A 20,000-nucleotide genomic window follows, 5' to 3' on the forward strand; every position below is an offset into this window, starting at 1 on the left:
ACACACACACACACACGCACACACACACACACGCACACGCACACACGCACACACGCACACACGCACGCACACAAATCTTAACAAAAATGTAAAACTTCCCATACAAACTGACAAAACAAGGACTCCAGAGCTTATTCTGAAAGCCCCCATGTCTTCCTCACTAAATAGTTTCCAGAAGGATCTGCTAAACTGATCTGGCAGTTTTTGGTCTTGCTGGATGTATACAGGCCACGAGAGCAACAGAAAACATGTGTGCCATATTGATTGGCCGGCAACGTGGTGAGCAGAGGCTAATATCCTTGTCTCAGCACACGGCGAGAGGCTCACATTGTGGAGGTGGGCGTCAAATTGATCCAGTCGGGTAAATAAAATATACACCATTTAAGCCCCAGGAAAATAATGATCAGCTGAAGGGGAGGACGCAATGGTGGAAAGCGACCGTAGCGTCTGTGTTAGTGTATGTGCGTGTGTGTCTGTTAGTGTGTTTTGTATGTGACATCTCTTCAACAGTCTTGCTGTATAGTATAGACACATACCAAACTCCATGCTAAAAGGGAACATTTTTACTTTTACTTCATCGTTCTCCTTCAAGGTCCTACTTTTTCTTCTGATAAGCAAAAAAGTAAAAGATCACCGCTCATCCGCGTGAGGTGCAGGATTTGGAGTAAACTTGTCATTTTAAAGAAGAATCCGCACAGTTCAAGTCTAGAGATGATGATTACGTGACTACGTAGAATAAAAACAGAGTCCGTAAATACAGACCAGCGACATACCATCACACCTGCATACGTATGTATTCACTAGAAACCTCTTTACCTCCATCTTTTTCCTTACTGGTGCAGAGAGACCATTCGACCCTTACGGCGAGCGAGCGGCCAAACTTATCTGCCTGTAATTAATTTGGCAGCCATGGAATGATTGAGCATATCAAACAGAGGGGGTAATGGAGGCTCCAGTGGCGTGATTACTCCTTCACCCACGGCTGAAGCACAGCTACAGCTAAAGCCTACCTTACATTGCCAGACTTTGCAAAGATTTGGAAAAGATTTTTGAAAAACTACAGTCTCAGACCCTCTCACATCTAATGACAATTCATTGAGGTTTTAGTCACAGTCTAGTCACAGGCCAGTCTCAGATTAGGATTTTGCAAAGACTGTGGGTCACTATTTACAAGACTGCTGCTAGATTCCTTCAAATTATTTCCATCGTGCAATAGACTACACGTCATCATTCACAGGAAATCACATGATAGCCTACTCATATCAAAGTAATTTTTTCGCGTTTCTGCAGCATTGTTTGATGTGTGACATCACTAACAGATATAGAGCTGTTCTGTCACGTAGAACAACCGACTAATAAATTATAAGAAATGAAATAACAAATAATCATAAAGGCTACAGCTGTCGCCTATTTTGCCCCTTCCTGTTTCATGTTCGCGCAAGGTTACTATTGGTTTTTAATGTTCACGTCACTATTTGCATGAGCCACGACTGAAAAGACTTCCGATAATATCAAACATGTTTGATATTGTCGTAACGGCAAAACTAGAAAAAGACTGACTCCGACGGACTTAAAACCGCTAAGATTGGCACCTTACACTAAACGATTTAGATGACGGGAGCGCGCCGAGATTCTAGTAAAACTCCCAAGATTTCCGCCCGATTTTGGAAATGTAATCGCCGACTGTTAAAACAGACCAAAATCGTGCAATGTAAGCCAGCCTTAAGGCATTGTGCTGCTGAACGCCTATATGGGAACAGACGTGTGGGTCTGTGCTTTCACTTATAAGGCTGCGACAAGCAATGACATAGAAAGAAAGAAAGACAGGAAGAAAGATAGAAGGAAGGATAGATAGAGGGAAGGAAAGAAAGATCGATCAGAAAACATGAGAACTGGTCGCTCTTCTTCGCTGGTGAAAAGCCGAAGGGAAAGAAAACGAACAAACAAAAGAAAAAAGAAAAGAAAGAAAGAAAGAAAGAAAGATCTGAAAAATGTGAAAACTGGCTGAAATTCTTCACTGCTGGCTGGCTAAAAGCAGAAGGAACCAAAATAAAACGACCTGCAAGAAAGAAAAGAAAAGAAAAGAAAGACAGGAACCCTACCACCCACCTTGCTCTGCCTTGGTGATGCACTCCCGGAAGGACTCCTTGAGGCCCAGGCTGGCGGCCGACGGCAGAGGGCCGAGGAACGACATGAGGGGCAGGTTTATCCTCCGGGGGGCTGCTCCACCTCCACCTCCTCCACCTCCACCTGTGCTCCCACCACCGCCGTCCTCCTCCTGGCCCTGCGGCGTGGCGCTCCGGGAGCCCCCCTTCAGCTCGGGCAGCACCTGGCTGATGATCTCCTGGCCCAGGTGCTCGGCGGCTGCCTCCAGCTCTTCGTCCTCCTCTTCCTCGTCTCCCACCAAGCTCAGGGACAGAGAGAGGCTGTCGCTCTCCGGCTCTGCACTCGGAGCAGCTTAAAAAGGAGAGATACATACGGACACATTGATACCATGGAAACGGGCTATAGTAATTAGCCTATAGCCCACTTTTAGCTACAGGCTAACTATAAGTTGGTGTACACCACTTCTAGTGAGTTATGCTTTAGCCTGTGCTAGGCTAAAGGTATAACGTTTCATGCACAGAGCAGAGAAGGATATCCTCTTATCTAACTGTAACTGGGGTAGAAAAAAAAAAAATCAACTGTCTGGCACTGCCATCCATAGCAACTTACAAGTGTGGTACAATGCAAGTAAATAGTACTACACTGGAAATCACGACATGCTAAGAGAACATGGATATAGCTGGTTACCAAACAAACTTCAACGTACGTAGCACAGTAGCATGACAGAAGGCCTCAACCTACAGTATATCACAGGGCCTTCCCATAACAAACAACCTTCATGCACGTTGAAGTGCTTTCATAATCCACGACTAAAGATGACTTTGGCCCTGAGTTTTCGAAAGGTTATGAGCTAGCAGAGACATCGGCAAACCTCATATCACCTGCAAAGGAAATGTCAAGGCTAATCTGCGGACAAGGTGTACTGAGGATCGCGCCTGTCAAATTAAATTGCCCTGTCTAGTAGTCTTGGCTTCATTCATTTTTTTTCCACAGTCGATATCAAGTTCCCGCTTACAAGTTACTGCTCAGTGCTTACAAGCCTCTCGTTAATTAGGAACCATAAGTGTTAATAATTCTTTGTGTCACAATCATGATTGGAAGTGTAAGTGTTCAGTTCAGCGAAGAGGCACTATTGCTAACTGCTACTGTAATACTGCTTCCGCACGACCACAAAACACAATCAGAACCACCGAAAGCTGTTCTGACGACACGCACCTCAACAAAACAAAATCTCCCCGGCCCCAGATGGAGCCGAGGAGGTAGCATCACCGACGGGGGAATAAACAATGCAATTATCACGACAACTGCCGTTTCCATAGCTACGAGATCCTTTCATCACATCATGATCACGGCCGCGTGCGGAGACTGAAGTGCTTAACAAGGCATCAGAGTCATATTACCGCAGTGGCGTAAATTGGCCCATCTTGTCTGCAATATGATTAACTAATTCAATCGAGTTGCTAATGGCAGCGCCGAGCGAGAGAGAACCTGTGAGCACAGGGTGCATTAAAGGAGGCAGACAAGGTGAACTTGCAAAAACAAAGTGCAAAATAAATGGGGGTGGGGTTAGGAGGTGGGAATCTGTGGCAATAACATGTCAGACTGAATTTTATGAAATACGTCACGTTTCCTTGTTCCAGTTTTTTTTTTATTAATGGAAAGCAGTCAGAACAGAACACAAGGTCACACATTAACTCATTATCTCAAACACCCACTTGGACAGACAAAAAAAACAAACGCAAACATAGATGTGCATAATGCATGCACAATAAACAACAAACAAATGTCTCATAAACACATTAATTTACAACAAACACGTGGACACAACAGTAAACAATGAATAAAGATATCATCACATACTTTATATATACATACAGACACATAATCACAAACAAACATTCTGAACATTAAACAAAGACATCAACTGTCCATGCACACAAACACACACACACACACACACACATACACGCACATACACGCAAAGCACACATTTCCATACGGTACCTTGCTTGGCGTATGCCGCGTAAATCCCTCGAGGCTTGGGCCTGCTGTTCTCCAGTTCCGTCTCGATCTCATCGCGGTACGAGCTGATCTCCCCTGCGTGGGCCCAGAAAAAAAAAAGACATTACACCGGAGCTCCGGGGTAAAAAAACATGCACACTCACGACACGCCGTGACTCACGCAGGGATCAACAACAACAACAAAAAAAAAACATCAGCGTCGGGAGGAAAACACACCGCGTTTGCGCCGCTTCGGAAAAAAAAAACGCGGAGGGCCACGAGTGAGTGAGGTCACTTTGAGTCGAGTAAAGAACATTCCAATCGGCTGTTTGTCTGAACTTTGCCGCAAACCACGGCTAAATAAAAACGCCGGACTACCTCGAGGAGCTAACGCGGGCTGACGTGGGTCGGCATTAGCATTCAGAGGAATATACTGACCTTGATATTCGTCCAGTTTCTGAGCCAGCTCGTGTTCCAGCTGCAACCAAAGAACAGAGTTCCATGAGACCATGACTAAGACAGGAACGATCCAATAACAGGCCTAATTATGCATACACGAGATCCAAGCATGCATACACTATCCCAATTTATGCGTACATTACTAAGCGATGCCTACAAAACCTCATGAGTAGATTAACTCCGGGATGAGTCCTTACTTCATTTAAGGCGTTAAAAGTTACCGCGCACGGCACGCTGTTCTTCAAAGCTTCATCTAGATGCAAATATGTCTAGATTAATTTCATTATGCCCGTCTGAGTGGCTTAGTCTATTCGATGCCCTATCATCTATCCAAACGCAGCGCTCTTCTGCTTAACTAAGGTCAACGCCTCCATGAAACTCTCTACATATAATACTGGGCTCAATGTCTGGCGCACGGACGGACGGAGTGTAGGTGGGTGGACCTGCTGTAGTCGGTTCTTCCTCTGGCCGGCCGTGAAGGACGGCGGGTCGCACTCTTGCTCCAAATCCACCCGCATGAACTCATCGATGGTCAGCTGACTGGTGGGGGTGTCCTCGAACTCTGTCAGCCTGCAGGTCAGGGGAACACATGCAATATTAGTGTGTGTGTGTGTGTGTGTGTGTGTGTGTGTGCTTGTGGGGTCCGTGCTATGTTTAAAATGTAAATATACTGGCTAATCTACAGATTGTTTTGAACAGAACCGTGTGAAATGGTCTGTTGCTTACTACTTCACGTATCTAGGCCTCCTGACAGGAAAGACAGAATCATCTGCTTATGATTCTGCCTAGAAAACCTAGAAGTCTTTTTTTTCTGGCAGGGGAGGATCGATACAAAGCATCTGCAGGGGACTCGGAGTATGAGGAGTGTATAAAGAGTAATCCCCGCCAGCAAGGCTACCGGAGCCCTGTTCCCAGCATGCACCTCTTCCTCAGCGTGGCCTCGCACACCTTCACCACGGAGATGACCTCTTTCACCGTGCGCCGGAAATCATGCATGCGGGCGGCAACCAGCAGGGCTGAGAGACGGAGAGAGAGAGAGAGAGACAGAGAGAGAGAGAGAGACAGAGAGAGGAGAGAGAGAGAGACAGAGAGAGAGGGGGGGGAGGATAGTGCTTGTTACTTGTGTCAAAGCTCTTCAATGCCTACAGGTAACATTTTTCCTGGTGTAAAAGACTTCAAACAAAATATGCCGCTGTGCACGTGATGTGATGTGTTAACATGCACTGTTTCTGTTGTTCAGGTGGCACCGTGCCTGGGCATCAACACACGCCTCCGCACCTCGCCGTGCCCACGAGTTGCACTCGTCTCCACATCTCCACCAACCCCCGCCGAAGTCAAGGCGCCTCCGACATAAATAAATGAGTACACTCTCAAACAAAAAAGAATGGTCTCAATCAATAGAGTCCTACAGTGCCGGCTGTGTTACATAACAAACCACGGGCTGTAGTCCTTTTAAGCCCGTGTGGAGAAAGAGAAACTTGTCCTTCGTTTTTCTTGTCCTAGCTTTTCGGGCAGATTCACAACCAACAGTACTTGTGTGTGGGGGGCTAAGTAATGCAGAGAAGGAGACGTTGTCTACACAGCTTCTTATTTGCCCCCCCCCCCGTTGAAACGATCAAATTCTGCACACACGGGCCACATCTAAACTTACCGCTTTTCTCCCCCTACCCCCTCGCGCCCTGAATACTGTGAATGATTAATGATGAATTATTAATTATTCATATATTGCAGCAGTGGATATTAAAGGAGAAAGCGAGGCGTCTGGAGGAAGATGTCTGGAGGAAGTTTGTTTTGTTGCTCGATTTTCGCTGGCGGCACAGGGCCTGAACGTTCTAGCTCAGAGTTCTAGCTCTAGCTCTCCTTCAGGGAAAAGGCAGCCTGGTCTGGATACCAGCCTTGGATGACGCATGGTCTTATCACTTGGTTGCTATACAAAGTCTATCATCCTCTTATTATTCATGGCAGCAATATTTAGAGGAGTTACATAATGCAATATAACAATCCACAGAGCTGGATAAAACTGCAATCTTACTTAGCCTATTAAATCTCAAGATTTGTTTTTTTTACATTTTCAAGACTTAGAATCTAAGGGCCCTATTAAATGATGGTCAAAGTGCAAGGTCTGACTAAGACCAATCTTTTTACTAGGCTGAGTCAATTTGCTAATTTAACATCAGGAGTGAAACCTTGAGGTCAAACACTGATGAGTTAATTTTACTACATGCTAGGCTGGGTGGATTTCGCTCGGCATCTCAGGCTGGAAACCTGCACATCTATCTCTTCTGTTCCCTGCCAGAACCTTTGACTCCAATCACAAGCTATCTTATCCAGAAGATGCACCGGATCGTTGGTCTGATTGGTTGAAGGATTATCCAAGCGTACAGAGTCGTTTGAATGACGCCAATAGAGCTCGACAGTCCCGCCCCCTCCTCCAAGAGAACACGCCTCTCGTGCAGTAGAAATACAGCGCAGACTCCCCACACTTATGTTCAATCTTAAAGGATTGAGCTTAGTATGGTGATAGCCAGACTAACTACGTGCAACACCGTGGCTAAAAGGTTACCAGGGAAACGCACCTGCACCACACAACCCAGACGGCCTGCGCCCCGTGTGCATCCAATCCCGCTTCATTCTCTGTAGCAACCGCAGCGCCGTCATGGAAACCTCGTGGGTCTTCTCTCCGAATTCCAGCAAGTGGGCGAAGCGGGGGATGTACAGACATGGGTCTACAGGAAGGAGGAAATAAAAACAAGGATATGACATCGACATGTGAACACACACACACAGGTGAAACTTCAGCAGCAACTGAGCTCTCTTTGTGAAGCTTTGGACAACTACCAGCAGAGGTGTTTCGGATGACGTGCCTAGAGTGTATGTATCCAGAGAAGCCTGTGAGGATGGGCCTAAAAATATCAAATTTTTCGGACATCTATCGTGATTACTTTTTGATTTGTGGCATAATTTTTGTCATGTAATACATCTAAAAATGACTCTGAAATATTACCAGAGAGGGTTCAAGCGGATAGTAATGAAGGATCTTTGATATTACTTCTTGGGCAAAACCAGCACTAATTCTGCTCACCTTTCCTGCTGTGCATTCATTGCACTGCAGCCTATGGTGCTTCTTTAAATGCTAGTGCATGTTCATTGAATTGCTTTCAGGAAGTAGCAAAATACTCCTGAATAATCAGAGATGTGAGCCACACAATTAATTGCAGCCTTTGCTATTTTAATTGCATGGGTTCAAATTGTGATTCTGATTAAATATTGATTAATCTCTCAAGCCTATTCGAGATTATTTATTGCAATTAATCCCTGAAGATGGCCAGAAAATGGGCTTCTATAGGAAAGTGAATACAGTGGAAGGTCAAACAAATCTTAATGCAAACAACACAGTGGAAGACTTTATATGTTTACCCCTTGGTGTCAATATTGAATGGCATTTAGGGCAAAGACAGCACACAATTTGTAAAAAAAAAAAAAAAAATGTCTACATGGGTCATGATTCTACCTGATCAGCAATGTTACATGTTACACAGTACAATATCAAGCATTCCAGGTGTGCATTGGCATCGACTTTATCCTCCCTAGTCCTACTGTAAGCCACTGTAGCATCAAAATGAGTTTGAAGGGCAAATAACTGCATTGTGTTGCATTAAATTGTAAAAATCAAAGGAGATAGGCCTTCACACCACTGGGTGTTCTGCATAGAATTATGTCCTTTTCCCATACTGAGACACGGCGCAGTCAGTCCTTGACTTCCTGAGGAAAATCTGGAGCAGGGCTTCACTGCGGGGACCCTTGTGAAGGGGCCTGGACGGATCCACAGCATGGGTGCCGTGTCCAAACCATTCCCTCTCTGCCACGGCCACCTACTTCTGAGTCCTTGGGCGAGGAACTCAAGAGCTCTGCCCCAAAAAAAAAAAACGGTCTTTTCATGCCATTCAGTGGTAAGCTGACACCGAGAGATCTTATTCATTAACTGCTGTCGAGCGTCACATGACCCATATCTCCATGGAAGCGATGAGAAAGAATGCATATCCCGGGATCTTTGAAGGAAATAGAATTTCCACATGTGACAATTGGCCGAGATGTTCCAGCAGCCGACGCAATGCAAACTCAAAATAGAAATTGATTTCTGAGACGCCGATTCACTCCAGCCACGGTGGTTATCTGATTTGTATGTGTGTGAGTGTGTCTGTGTGAGAGAGTGAGTGAATGAGTGTGTGTGTGTGTGTGTGTGTGTGTGTGTGTGTGGCTGTCAAAGTTTGATTAAAAAGTTGATGAATGGCAGGAGGTGGAGAGAGAGAGAGAGAGAGAGAGAGAGAGAGAGAGAGAGGGAGCAAGCGAGCGAGAAAGAGAGCGAGTGAGCGAGAGAGAGAGAGAGAGAGAGAGAAAGAGAGAGAGAGCGAGAGAGAGAGTGAGTGAGGTGAGGTTCCAACAATCACAGCGCACTGCGAATTTCCCAGGCTGCCAAGTACCAACTGGCCCTCCCGGGGCTGCCAGGATCACCACGACGATGATGATGAAACAACGCAAGGACACACAACTCAGACAAAGGCACAGACATAAACTAGCCATGAAACAAGCGTTCCAGGAAGCAACACTACTCTCCAGACTAGAACACACATCCCTAAGGGACTAAAACTGAGCATTTCTCAGAGGAGTTCTCTGAACGAACGAGAGTCCCCTGTACTCTGAAATGAATGCAAACATTTAAAATGTTTCCGTTTTTTTTTCCTTCTTTCTGTGTCCTTGTAACTGAACAGACGAGGACAGCACACCCTGAGCAACAGAATGTAATAACTCTGAAAGAGATGTTGTCGTCTATGCAGGTGTACCTGAACAAAAAAAACAAACGCACGCATGCTGTTACATTAAACCACCCCTACAGCATATTAAAATTCTTTTGATATGTAAATCCCAAACTGGTGATCTACATAAAGAGTGCAGTCTTTCTTCTTCTTCGTGTCTCATCTATTCTGGATGCCCCACTGATTCTCTACTTCATTTCCTGGATGGGTGGAGCAAAAGGAGCTCGCATCATCTCTCGAAAAGGGAAGAGGAACATACAGTACATGCAGATACAAGACAGCACTCCCAGTCCTCTCTTACTAATGAGGCATTGAGGCTTCCGCCAAAGCCCTGGCTGATATTTGGCTGAGAACCGCCTTCTACAGTGGGAGGCTTGGTATATACTGTATTTAACTTAAATACATGCACACCTTGGTACGAATGAAGACCTATCTCTGACTTGTTTTTTTTTTGTAAAAAACTGTTATTAATGTAAATGGCCTGTGTATGATGTGATTCTATTAACATGTGTTGGAAGAAGAAGCAATGGACTATTTTAATTGAATTATTGTATGGGATGACAATGTATCACCATTGGTTGGTTGTGTGGGTGTATGTGTGGGTGTAGGTATAAGTAAGTGAGGTTGGACATGTATCCACTTGAGCACATTGAAGAAGACGCTACGCCGAAACGCGTCTGTGCTTGGTTTCTGAGTTAACATACTGTAAGTTTGGCCAAGCACTTTGAAAAGAAACACAAGAGAGACTGAGTGAATCCTGCTCCTACCATACAATTTGATCTGATATTTGGCTGAAACAGATTTTCAGTCCGTGCTTGTGTGTGAGAGAAAGACCTACTTTAACAGTGTGGGGCTGTGGGCACGGAACAGTATGCCAGATTCTGATAATGAGAAGCCTTTCCCTGCTGGCTATTTAAGAGTGCAGACAATGGCCGTGTTGATCAGACAATAAACTGGCCCACATATTTTTTTTTTTTGTGTTGAGATTTGTGTTTTGTTTTGTTCTCAATGGGCTATGAAAGGCTTTTTTGCAGCTTTGCCAATTCTGACCTATTACATAATCAGTTTTCCCATTACAGATCTGGATCTAACCCCTGAACTCTGTTAGAAAAAAAAAAAAACCTCTGACACAGCAGTGTGTCACAAAATATAACGCCTGTAAATTAAACTTCATCTTAATCTCACCCGATGAGGGGTAGAGTCGGCCCCTAATATCCAATGTTGTGATGTATAAGCTGCTTAATGCCAGTCTTACGCCCCTACACCTTTTCCCAACGATCCATTTTGTAACGCCGGGGCCCTCTATTGGAAAGCCGGGAAACCGGTCTTGTAACAGGACACAACAAGCCCAACCCCCTCCCTCTCTCTCATACCAATCTCCGGATTTAACATGGCTCCTGGCTGCAACCGAGCGTCCAGAAATCAAACCTGAATGTTTCTTACAGACAGTTAGGCCTTCGTCCGCACCAAAAGGTAACGATTTTAGCGCTATGCTATCTTGCCTTTGCCGTCACTTTTAAATTGTGTTGATTCCAGAGCGATGGGTGATGTTACTTCGACTGTAGCTAATGTTGGTTCGGTGAAGAAGTCGTTCGCGGAGCCATTCAGCACGCCTGCTACTTTATCTCCGTTATAACGTACGATTTTGCAAAGACAACGATGCCATCGGATCTTTCGACACCTCTGTTTGTGCTTTAGCATGTAGTTCACGTTATGCATGGATAGGTTAACTTAAACGCCGTTTTTCATTTGAATGGTCGCCGCGAAGCTTGCACTTCGTTGCAGATGTTTACCCCGATGAACAAAATTAAAATCGGAGTCCGATTGTCGAATGGCGAGACCTCTCCGCATCTAGCAAATTCGTGAACTGCAGATATTAAACTAACTGCACCAATCTACAGTAGCAGAAGTCGCGTAGGCTAGTCGACACCTTGTCATTACAAACCCAAATGTTATAAATGGTATGATTTAAGTCAGAAACAATGGATGAACCCTCGAAAACTAACTTCGTGAGGTATCCTTTGGCGTTTCCACAAATTGGATGGCTTACACTCAACCCGATGTTTATCATAGCATTCCGCCACGCATAATACAACTAGCAAAAGGGTGTGCTTGATGGAAACGCGTTTGAATTTCACCTTATTCTAGTTTCTTTCCACCGACTCCGTGGAAGTGGTGACGTGAACGTTTATTGTCAACAATACGGCAAGGGTTAAACCACTGCCTGGATCGGTCCAGTGGAATATTATGGCGAGAGAGGGCAGGCGGCTTGGCTGTGGGAGGCGCCTCGGGGCAACTGACGTGAAAGGCATCTGTGTATCTGATTAGTCAACACAGAATAGGGCGTCCGCTTGCGATACACAAAACCAGCGCATCAGTAAATTGATACGAAATACATCGGACTGGTTGAATGAGGACAGGCTCCGTACACATATGATGACGGGGTAGTGTGATTTACGCACGGACATATTCAGGTTTTACTTGTTTTAATACGACAGCTCGGGATGAGAAATTGTAGTCGGTAATCAGCAAATCGCTCTGGGAATTAAATGGATGTTCTGTTGAAAACTGGTACATTTGCTGGGGATGAGCGGACTTGGAGAAAATCGGATTCCCATCCAGAGAGGATGCTCTGAAAACGGAAACATTTCACGAATCATTTTTTTGGGAATAATTCTGATAGAAGGATAAATGGTGCTCTGTGCGTTTGTCCGGGGTTAGTAGATGATTTGGGGTATGGTTGATGACTTGCATCAATGCTGGGAGGAACAGTTATTGTGTATGAATATTTGGGAGTAGATTTTGCGTTAAGTTGAAAAAAAAATCTACATCAGCTTGAAAAGCCGATCCGTTTGACGAACTTCTGGATATTTGCTGATGCCAGCAGCTCCAGATTGCCTGTATGGCAGGATCATGAAGTTTCTGACGTTTTTCCTTTTACTTCCAGAGACCTTAAAAAGGACTAGAAAGAGTGGTAAACAGTCAGGAAAGCTGCCAGTATGCTATGAGATCGTGACTTTGTCCTTGAAGAAGAAGATGGCTGCAGAACTGTATCCTGCAAGCATAAACACCAACCTTCCGAACAGCAACGGCACCGCAGTGACTGCTGCCAGTAAGAAGACTATCGTTCAAGTGACCGAGACTGTAACCACACCAACCACCACTACCACTCAACAGAATATCAATAACAACAACGTCGAGACTGCCAGCTGGCAGGCAACTCACCCGACATTACGAGAAAGGTAAATATTGATTTAATTCTGATATTGCGTTGTGACGAAAGCGACTCCAAATGTGCTTATACGCTGTGCGCTGCGCAACGACGCCAACTTCTATTTCTAATTCCCGTTTACATTTTTCAGGAATGCTTTGATGTTCAACAACGAACTCATGGCAGATGTTCACTTTATTGTTGGACCCCCCGGTGAATCGCAGAAAGTTCCAGCGCACAAGGTGAGAGCGCATCCTGTCCCGTTTTCCTGACTGTCCACCGCTGCCCCCCCTTGTTTCAACTATGGGAAAACAGAAACCTTTTGCAGTCCGCCTCACGCCTCACGCTTTTCCTGTTGTCATTTCAGTATGTTTTGGCGGTTGGCAGTTCCGTTTTCGGTGCCATGTTCTATGGCGACCTGGCGGAGGGGGAATCTGAAATCCACATCCCAGATGTGGAGCCTGCTGCTTTTTTAATCCTGTTAAAGTAAGTTACTCATCTCGTCTTGGCACAGATATGAAGCTACTGCAAGCACCATTCATTAATGCGCTTCTTGTTATAAGGCCAAAAATATGATTGTGGCCATGGTCATGTTCGTTTTAATCAGTACTTCACTTGACAGTATTGCTATATATTAAATGCATTTATGCCATATATTTACGCATACTAATGTGTATCTGTAAGGGAAGTTTAACTGCTAAAATGTGTTCCTTAGGTATATGTACAGTGATGAGATTGAACTGGAGGCGGACACGGTGCTGGCCACTCTGTACGCCGCCAAAAAGTATATCGTGCCTGCCCTGGCCAAGGCCTGCGTCACCTTCCTGGAGACGAGCCTGGAGGCCAAGAACGCCTGCGTGCTGCTGTCCCAGAGCCGCCTGTTCGAGGAGCCCGAGCTCACGCAGCGCTGCTGGGAGGTGATCGACGCCCAGGCCGAGCTGGCACTCTGCTCGGAGGGCTTCTGCGAGATCGACCTGCAGACGCTGGACATCATCCTGCGGCGCGAGACGCTCAACACGCGCGAGGCCGTGGTGTTCGGGGCCGTGCTGGAGTGGGCGGTGGCCGAGTGCAAGCGCCAGGGCCTCGGGCCGACGGCGCGCAACAAGCGGGCGGTGCTGGGCAAGGCGCTGTACCTGGTGCGCGTGCCCACCATGACCCTGGAGGAGTTCGCCGACGGCGCGGCGCAGTCGGACGTGCTGACGCTGGAGGAGACGCACGACATCTTCCTGTGGTACACGGCGGCCAACAAGCCCGAGCTGGAGTTCCCGCTGGCGCAGCGCAAGGGCCTGGCGCCGCAGCGCTGCCACCGCTTCCAGTCCTCGGCGTACCGCAGCAACCAGTGGCGCTACCGGGGCCGCTGCGACAGCATCCAGTTCGCCGTGGACAAGCGCATCTTCATCGCCGGCCTGGGCCTGTACGGCTCCAGCGGCGGCAAGGCCGAGTACAGCGTCAAGATCGAACTCAAGCGCCAGGGCGTCACGCTGGCGCAGAACTTGACCAAGTTCGTGTCGGACGGCTCCAGCAGCACCTTCTCGGTGTGGTTCGAGCACCCGGTGCAGGTGGAGCAGGACGCCTTCTACACGGTGAGCGCGGTGCTGGACGGGAACGAGCTCAGCTACTTCGGACAGGAGGGCATGACGGAGGTCCAGTGCGGGAAAGTGACCTTCCAGTTCCAGTGCTCCTCGGACAGTACCAACGGGACTGGGGTTCAGGGGGGGCAGATTCCAGAGCTGGTCTTCTACGCCTGAGGTGTGGAGGGGCAGTGGGGTTTGGAGGGGTATTCATTCTAAAGTGCATTCCACCCCTGAAATTGTTTTGGGCAGGGCTGACCAGAGTTGGGGTGCGTAATGTTGGGACCTGTGAGGGTTCTTGCCTTCTTTTACAATGTAGCCGTGGAAGACCATTTCCAGGAAGTTGTTTAGTCTGTTGAAAGACTGTTGTCTTGACGATTTTTGAGTGAAGGAGTGTGCTTCAGCTTTATTTATTTAAAAAATAAGTATATATTTGACTTAATTATTGATGCTGCATCATGCAGACTTTATATATATATATATATATAAATATAAATATAAAAATATATATATACAAACCAAGATTAGATGTAATGCACTTTTAGTGGACAACAACCACTAGTGTGTTGTGTTTTGTACATAAGTTGAGGCTAACCTGTTTACAGCTTGAGGCTGACTGACAATTGAAATGTCTTGTATTAGTGTGCAGCTTCACAAACTGCAGATCATAAAAGTTTTTTTTTGTGACTCTGACCGAGTTATCTTGCGAACGATTCTTTCTTGACCTACACTGTAGCTTTACAGAACAATGGGTACATCTACCACACCGCATCCAACACTGACAAAGTGTAAAATCAGATAGCACTATATGGTAAGAAAGTGTTATGACTCCTGAAGTGCACATCATGATTGTCTACATGGACAACATAGTCACCATCTTAGCATGGTTTTTGCCAAGGTTAATTACAGCTACTCCTATCTACTAATCCTTTTTCGTAGCTTTTGATTTGATGTAAGCCTTCAAACATGGCAGACGTTAGACAGACAGGAGCAAAAAGGTATGATTTGTGAACATCCGTGAAAGAGACCCTCTTTTTCTTTTTTCTTTTTTTTTGCCAATTATGACATGATGACATGACAACTTCCTGGTACAGCAACCTCTAGTGTCACCAGATGCTCAGGCTCAGCAGAGACAGGAAACAGACACGATGGTTTTGAATTCGGGAGCTGAGCTGTAGCAGCTAGCTGAGGAGGTGCCACAGTGTTGCCGCCTGCTCTCAGATGTCGGCTTTCTTGGCCAACACAAAGCACCTGGCAGCCTGTGAAATGACAGATTTCTCCCGGCAAGGGAGGCGAGCGGAGAGTGGAGAAGGAAACCTGCTCATCTGAATTCCATCGGAGGGATTACCTACCACACAAAGTGACCAAATCATATCGCCTTACGGTGTGTGTGTATATGTATGGATGAAATTCGGTGGATGTAGAAAATATCACTTTAAACCCAATAAGGGTGTGTACTGTATATGGAGAATGTTTACTGGGTGGTTGGCATGCTAATCTGGCTAAACTACCATGGTAACAGATACAGAACGCTTACCTCCTCCGTGGGAAAATGCAGCGAGCAGGGACGTTAAACAAGGCAGTGTCGTCTAGGAGGGCGGAACCAGACTACACCTTACACAATATGCGGGTGTGTTTACTAACATGCGATTAACTCAAATGACTGGGTACTCTCTTACACATCCATTTAGCCTTTAGGCTTTGTTGACAAGAGATGGAGATAAATGGAGCTCCCTGAGGTTCTTCTAGCTATAGAAAATAAATATATATAATTGTTTGCAGGCCCAGAAAAAAAAAAAGTAAATAAATGCAAAAAAGAAACAAACGTTACAGAAACTCAAGTTGCTAATGGTAAACAGGAATGCTGTGTTATGTTTTCAATGATGCCTTTGAGTATACTATTGGTCATGCAGCATTTTCATGACTTGACTTTCATGGCTCATTTTGAGTGAGAGAAATGAGTGTGGAGGCACATGAGTGATTTGCCCAATCTTCTCCTGTACCAAGGTCAAGATAGGCCAAGCCAATTACTGTTACTGCAGGACAGTGGAAATGTAATCGGATGACATGGCGTTGAAACTTACCAACAGCAGGAGCGTTGATGCACAGCTCCCTTGCCAACAGCAGGAAGGTCTTTCCCAAGATATACACATTCACCTACAAAATGACGGACAGAGACGTTGACCAGGGTTAGGAAGTCGGAGAGGAGAAAAAAAAAAACAGTTGGACTAATCAACTACCCTGTAAAATGTTAAAATGAACATCAGGCCAGAGTGTGGAGGCAATAGAGGCGCCTTGAGTTTTTACTTTCTGCCATTAAAACAGAATCTATTCACCCTGCCACTATCCTTGTACTATTGATTTTTGAAGCAAAGCATTAAAAAACAGCACTCAAGTGGAGGTCATTCTCTATAAAACACTGTCCCTCTGAGGCCCGTCGAGTCAACTTTGACCTCCCGCTGTCAGTTTCCTTGACATGACAGCAATTAGGGTCCCTAATGGAAAAGCGGGGTCGTGACCTTAGCACCGGGGATCCTCTCTGCCGGAGGGCGTGCCCATAAGTGGCAGGCACAGGGCATGTGTGGGGTGAGGGGGGGTGGCAGCCATGGGCAAGGAGTGGCCGCACTTGCTTGGGATTCGTGGCATATTTTTCTCACCCCGGCTCCACCTTAGGCTGACGACACACCCGCTCCCCCGGCTCCCCCCACCTCCACCTAATACCAGACGGGGTTGAGTAGGCCAGGGCTCCCACCCCTGACAGCTGGGGGACTATAAATAAAGGCTGCACCAGCTGTGTCTCCCTAAAATGCTTCCCTCTGGAACCACCCACATTTAACAGGAGAGGAGGAGAGAGCGAGAGAGAGAGACGGGGGCCATTAAAGCTGACTTTTATGATTTGTTTTCTCTCTCCCGGACTGTGCTACCTAACTGTGTACTTAAAAAGCGGGGTGAATTGTACTGTTAATTAATCAGCCGTCTCATGCAGATTGCACAGATGCCATACCTGTGAGTGTCCTTCTGGTCAATTACACCAATTTCATATTAGCTACAGTGTACACAATTCAGTTTGGTTGACATGCGCCATGAGACATGTGTAATGTTTTGGCGCTCTGTAAGTGAAATTAAATTAAAATTTGACATAAATAGCAAGGGGACAAATAACCTCTAAACTCCATTAGCATAATTTCCATTACAACTGACTAAACTATCATGGATACACACATGTTGATGACTCAGATGGGGATGCATTGGCAGTTATTTCAACATTAAAGCAGTGCGTTACTGAGCAAGCTCAAGCTACAATTTGCTTATACATCCTCCAATAATGGAAAAATGTGGAATGGCACCATTTAAGCAAAGCTGGCTGCCGCTGCCAAAAGCCAATAACGGAGGAATTACAGTAAACACCATAATCTTAGCATACAGTAATTAAGGGAGGATGTGGTACGATTCTGAAAACTCTCCAGAAAAGAGCAGCCGGTTAGTGTTTTTCCAACCGTCTTGATTCACGACGCGATGTCTCTGATACTTCCTTCTAATTGATCAAATGTGCCTGAGAGGATGTACTGAGTGTCTGGCACGGGCTCAACTCCCGTCCTTGTACTTGCTGAATGTTGCGCTTCTCAATTATCTATCAGGGATCAGGAATTAGGATATCAGCACATTCCAACTGGCTATGAACTGATGCTCATATTACCCTCCTTCTCTACTGGGGAGCCGCCTCGCTGTTCTCTGAGTGCTGGGTTGTTTATGAGCAGGAGGGTGGAGTCAAACAGCCTATTGAATTATCTATGGAGCCATAGTAATTAAAGTGTTGTGTGTGTGTGTGTGTGAGTGTGTCTGTGTGTGTGTGTGTGGGTGGGTGTGTCCACCAACCTGGAGGAGGTCACTCAGGTCCAGGAGCATGTCTGAGGGTCAGTTAAGGAAAAGACAGACAAACAAACAAACAAACAAACAAACAAACAAACAAAAAAAAGATAGCAAGCAAAAGACTGCCATCACATCATGATGTTTTTTTTTTTTTTTTTTTTTCGTTTCCTACAATGAGCAGCACTGTTGAATTGTTTCATCAAGAGCTAATCACCAAGTAAACCACCAAGTAAAATGGAAATTTCACAAGTCGTTCATGACCCCCCCCCCCCCCCCCCCCTATCATCTGTTTCTACGCACCTTACTCCACCTGACTGATGCACGTGTCTCCATGGCGATAAATGCCCCCCCTTTTAAGCGTGCCGAGCGCACGGTGAGGGCTTAGCCTCTCTGAAAGGGAAAGGATGATCCCGTGTTTATCGGCCGCTAACGCTGACAATCAACCTCGGGGCAATCAGCCTCACTTAATTACCCCCGAGGATCTGCGAGGGCAGGAGAGAGCTGAGCAACAAATGGACAGACGTCACGGTGGCACTTCGGTCACCACTGCTGCAGTGTGTGTGTGTGTGTGTGTGTGTGCGCATGTGTGTGTATCATAGCTTCGGCAAACAGCCAAACCACCTCCCGTGCAGGACGCTTGCTGAACGTTGTCACAGCGAGGAGGTTGTGGACAGGTGGACCAGCAGGGACACGACAGCCAGTCCCGTCTACCAGCGTGCGTACGCTGGAGAAATGCATCATACAGGCGAGTGGGGTTGGAAGACATTTTAAACGCGACATTTCTACATTGTATATTTGGATGTTACGTTATGTGACGATGTGTTACCGCCTGAGAACAACAAACAATGTCACTGTATTGCATTGCACTACACTGTATACCAATGCATTGCGCAACTGTATTGATAAATTGCTGATAAAATGAACCAAACCAGAAGATGGTAAAAAAGCTTGCAAAGTGGAGGGGAATGTCAATGCCATTGTCTCTTGTGTAACATACTGCTACGTTTTCCATCAAAGTCACTGCATTGATTTTACACTTTTCACTAAGGCAGCCAAAGGCAGCACTTTGATCACAAGGAGAGCTGGAGTGTGTGTGTGTGTGTGTGTGTGTGTGTAATCACGTCTTTTTACATTTCAAATGGGGGCACAGGTGAAGGTTAAGTGTCTGCACGTGGCCATGTTTGCCCTCAGCGGTGGTGCTAAACTCCTACCGTAAACCCGGAGAAGGAGGAGGTGTGTTGACTGAATCCAATGGACTTCCAAAGGAGCCAGAACTGAAATCTAGAACACTCTAGTGCTGAAGGGGGGATGACAGTCGCCAGGGGAACGGAGGAAAGCGGGGAGTTGCAGAAATGCTCCAGATGATGTTTATTAGTTCACGCCACGACACGCCAGCAACCCCAACCCCAACCCCAACCCCAACCCCAACCCCAACCCCAACCCCGTCCCCACCCCCACCCCCACTCCCCTCACCTCAGCTCAGTCAGGTCCTGGAGGTGCCGTAAACATTCCAGCGAGAGCTCACGCACACCATCGCTGACGTACTGCTTTGCCGTGATCAGGGTCGTATCTCTACGGAGGCCTGAACATAACCGTGTTAAAGTGGCCTCGACAAAAAGCAAAAAGCAAAACCTGAGCAAACCTGCCCAGGAGAGGCTGGAAAAGAGTGGTGTTTTATGCCATAGCGGATGATGGAAGACATCTTCTCTTTCCGCTGTCTGTCAGCCAACTGTCTCTCACTCTCTGACGCCTTACCTGCTTATTCGATCCATTTCACTTCCAGGGCTTAGACTTCCAAGCTGCATTTAGTGTGTGTGTGTGTGTGTGTGTGTGTGTGTGTGTGTGTGTGTGTGTGTGTGTGTGTGTGTGTGTGTGTGTGTGTGTGTGTGTGTGTGTCCTTGGGTGCAACTCTGCAGCAGTGTGTGTAATGAGCACTGTGCTGATGATCAGACAGACTCTTGGAAAGGT

General features: G+C 46.3%; 2 protein-coding genes across 4 annotated transcripts in view; one reads left to right on the top strand and one right to left on the bottom strand.

Annotated features, from left to right (window-relative positions):
- brf1b (BRF1 RNA polymerase III transcription initiation factor subunit b) overlaps window positions 1–20,000 on the bottom strand; it is an 86,171-nt gene that overhangs the window by 46,634 nt on the left and 19,537 nt on the right. The window contains exons 5-12 of the mRNA XM_062550861.1: window positions 18,039–18,070; window positions 16,247–16,319; window positions 7,143–7,292; window positions 5,489–5,582; window positions 5,010–5,136; window positions 4,546–4,585; window positions 4,111–4,203; window positions 2,110–2,457 (exon numbers count right to left, since the gene is read on the bottom strand). Coding sequence (XP_062406845.1) covers window positions 2,110–2,457; window positions 4,111–4,203; window positions 4,546–4,585; window positions 5,010–5,136; window positions 5,489–5,582; window positions 7,143–7,292; window positions 16,247–16,319; window positions 18,039–18,070 — 957 coding nt within the window. The remainder of the gene's footprint in view (window positions 1–2,109; window positions 2,458–4,110; window positions 4,204–4,545; window positions 4,586–5,009; window positions 5,137–5,488; window positions 5,583–7,142; window positions 7,293–16,246; window positions 16,320–18,038; window positions 18,071–20,000) is intronic.
- Window positions 10,700–14,855, top strand: btbd6b (BTB (POZ) domain containing 6b). 3 transcript variants are annotated; one of them, XM_062551106.1, is made up of 5 exons: window positions 10,700–10,853; window positions 12,328–12,622; window positions 12,743–12,833; window positions 12,959–13,077; window positions 13,307–14,855. In XM_062551106.1, exons 2-5 carry the CDS (start codon window positions 12,417–12,419, stop codon window positions 14,337–14,339), a joined length of 1,449 nt encoding a protein of 482 aa, XP_062407090.1. In that variant the 5' UTR covers window positions 10,700–10,853; window positions 12,328–12,416; the 3' UTR covers window positions 14,340–14,855. The 3 variants fall into 3 exon arrangements, with proteins under 3 accessions (XP_062407090.1, XP_062407088.1, XP_062407089.1); XM_062551105.1 differs by lacking the exon at window positions 10,700–10,853 and adding an exon at window positions 11,724–12,096; XM_062551104.1 differs by lacking the exon at window positions 10,700–10,853 and having other exon boundaries at window positions 11,723–12,622.

The sequence above is a fragment of the Sardina pilchardus genome, chromosome 12 (genome assembly GCF_963854185.1).
Source record: "Sardina pilchardus chromosome 12, fSarPil1.1, whole genome shotgun sequence".
Classification (NCBI taxonomy): Eukaryota; Metazoa; Chordata; class Actinopteri; order Clupeiformes; family Clupeidae; genus Sardina; species Sardina pilchardus.

Excerpts from the sequence above, each read along its gene's own strand:
- btbd6b (XM_062551104.1), top strand. The coding sequence starts at position 12,258 with ATGCCAGCAGCTCCAGATTGCCTGTATGGCAGGATCATGAAGTTTCTG. Across the intron at positions 12,623-12,742 it reads CACCCGACATTACGAGAAAG|GAATGCTTTGATGTTCAACA; the intron begins GTAAATATTGAT and ends TACATTTTTCAG. Across the intron at positions 12,834-12,958 it reads AGAAAGTTCCAGCGCACAAG|TATGTTTTGGCGGTTGGCAG; the intron begins GTGAGAGCGCAT and ends TTGTCATTTCAG.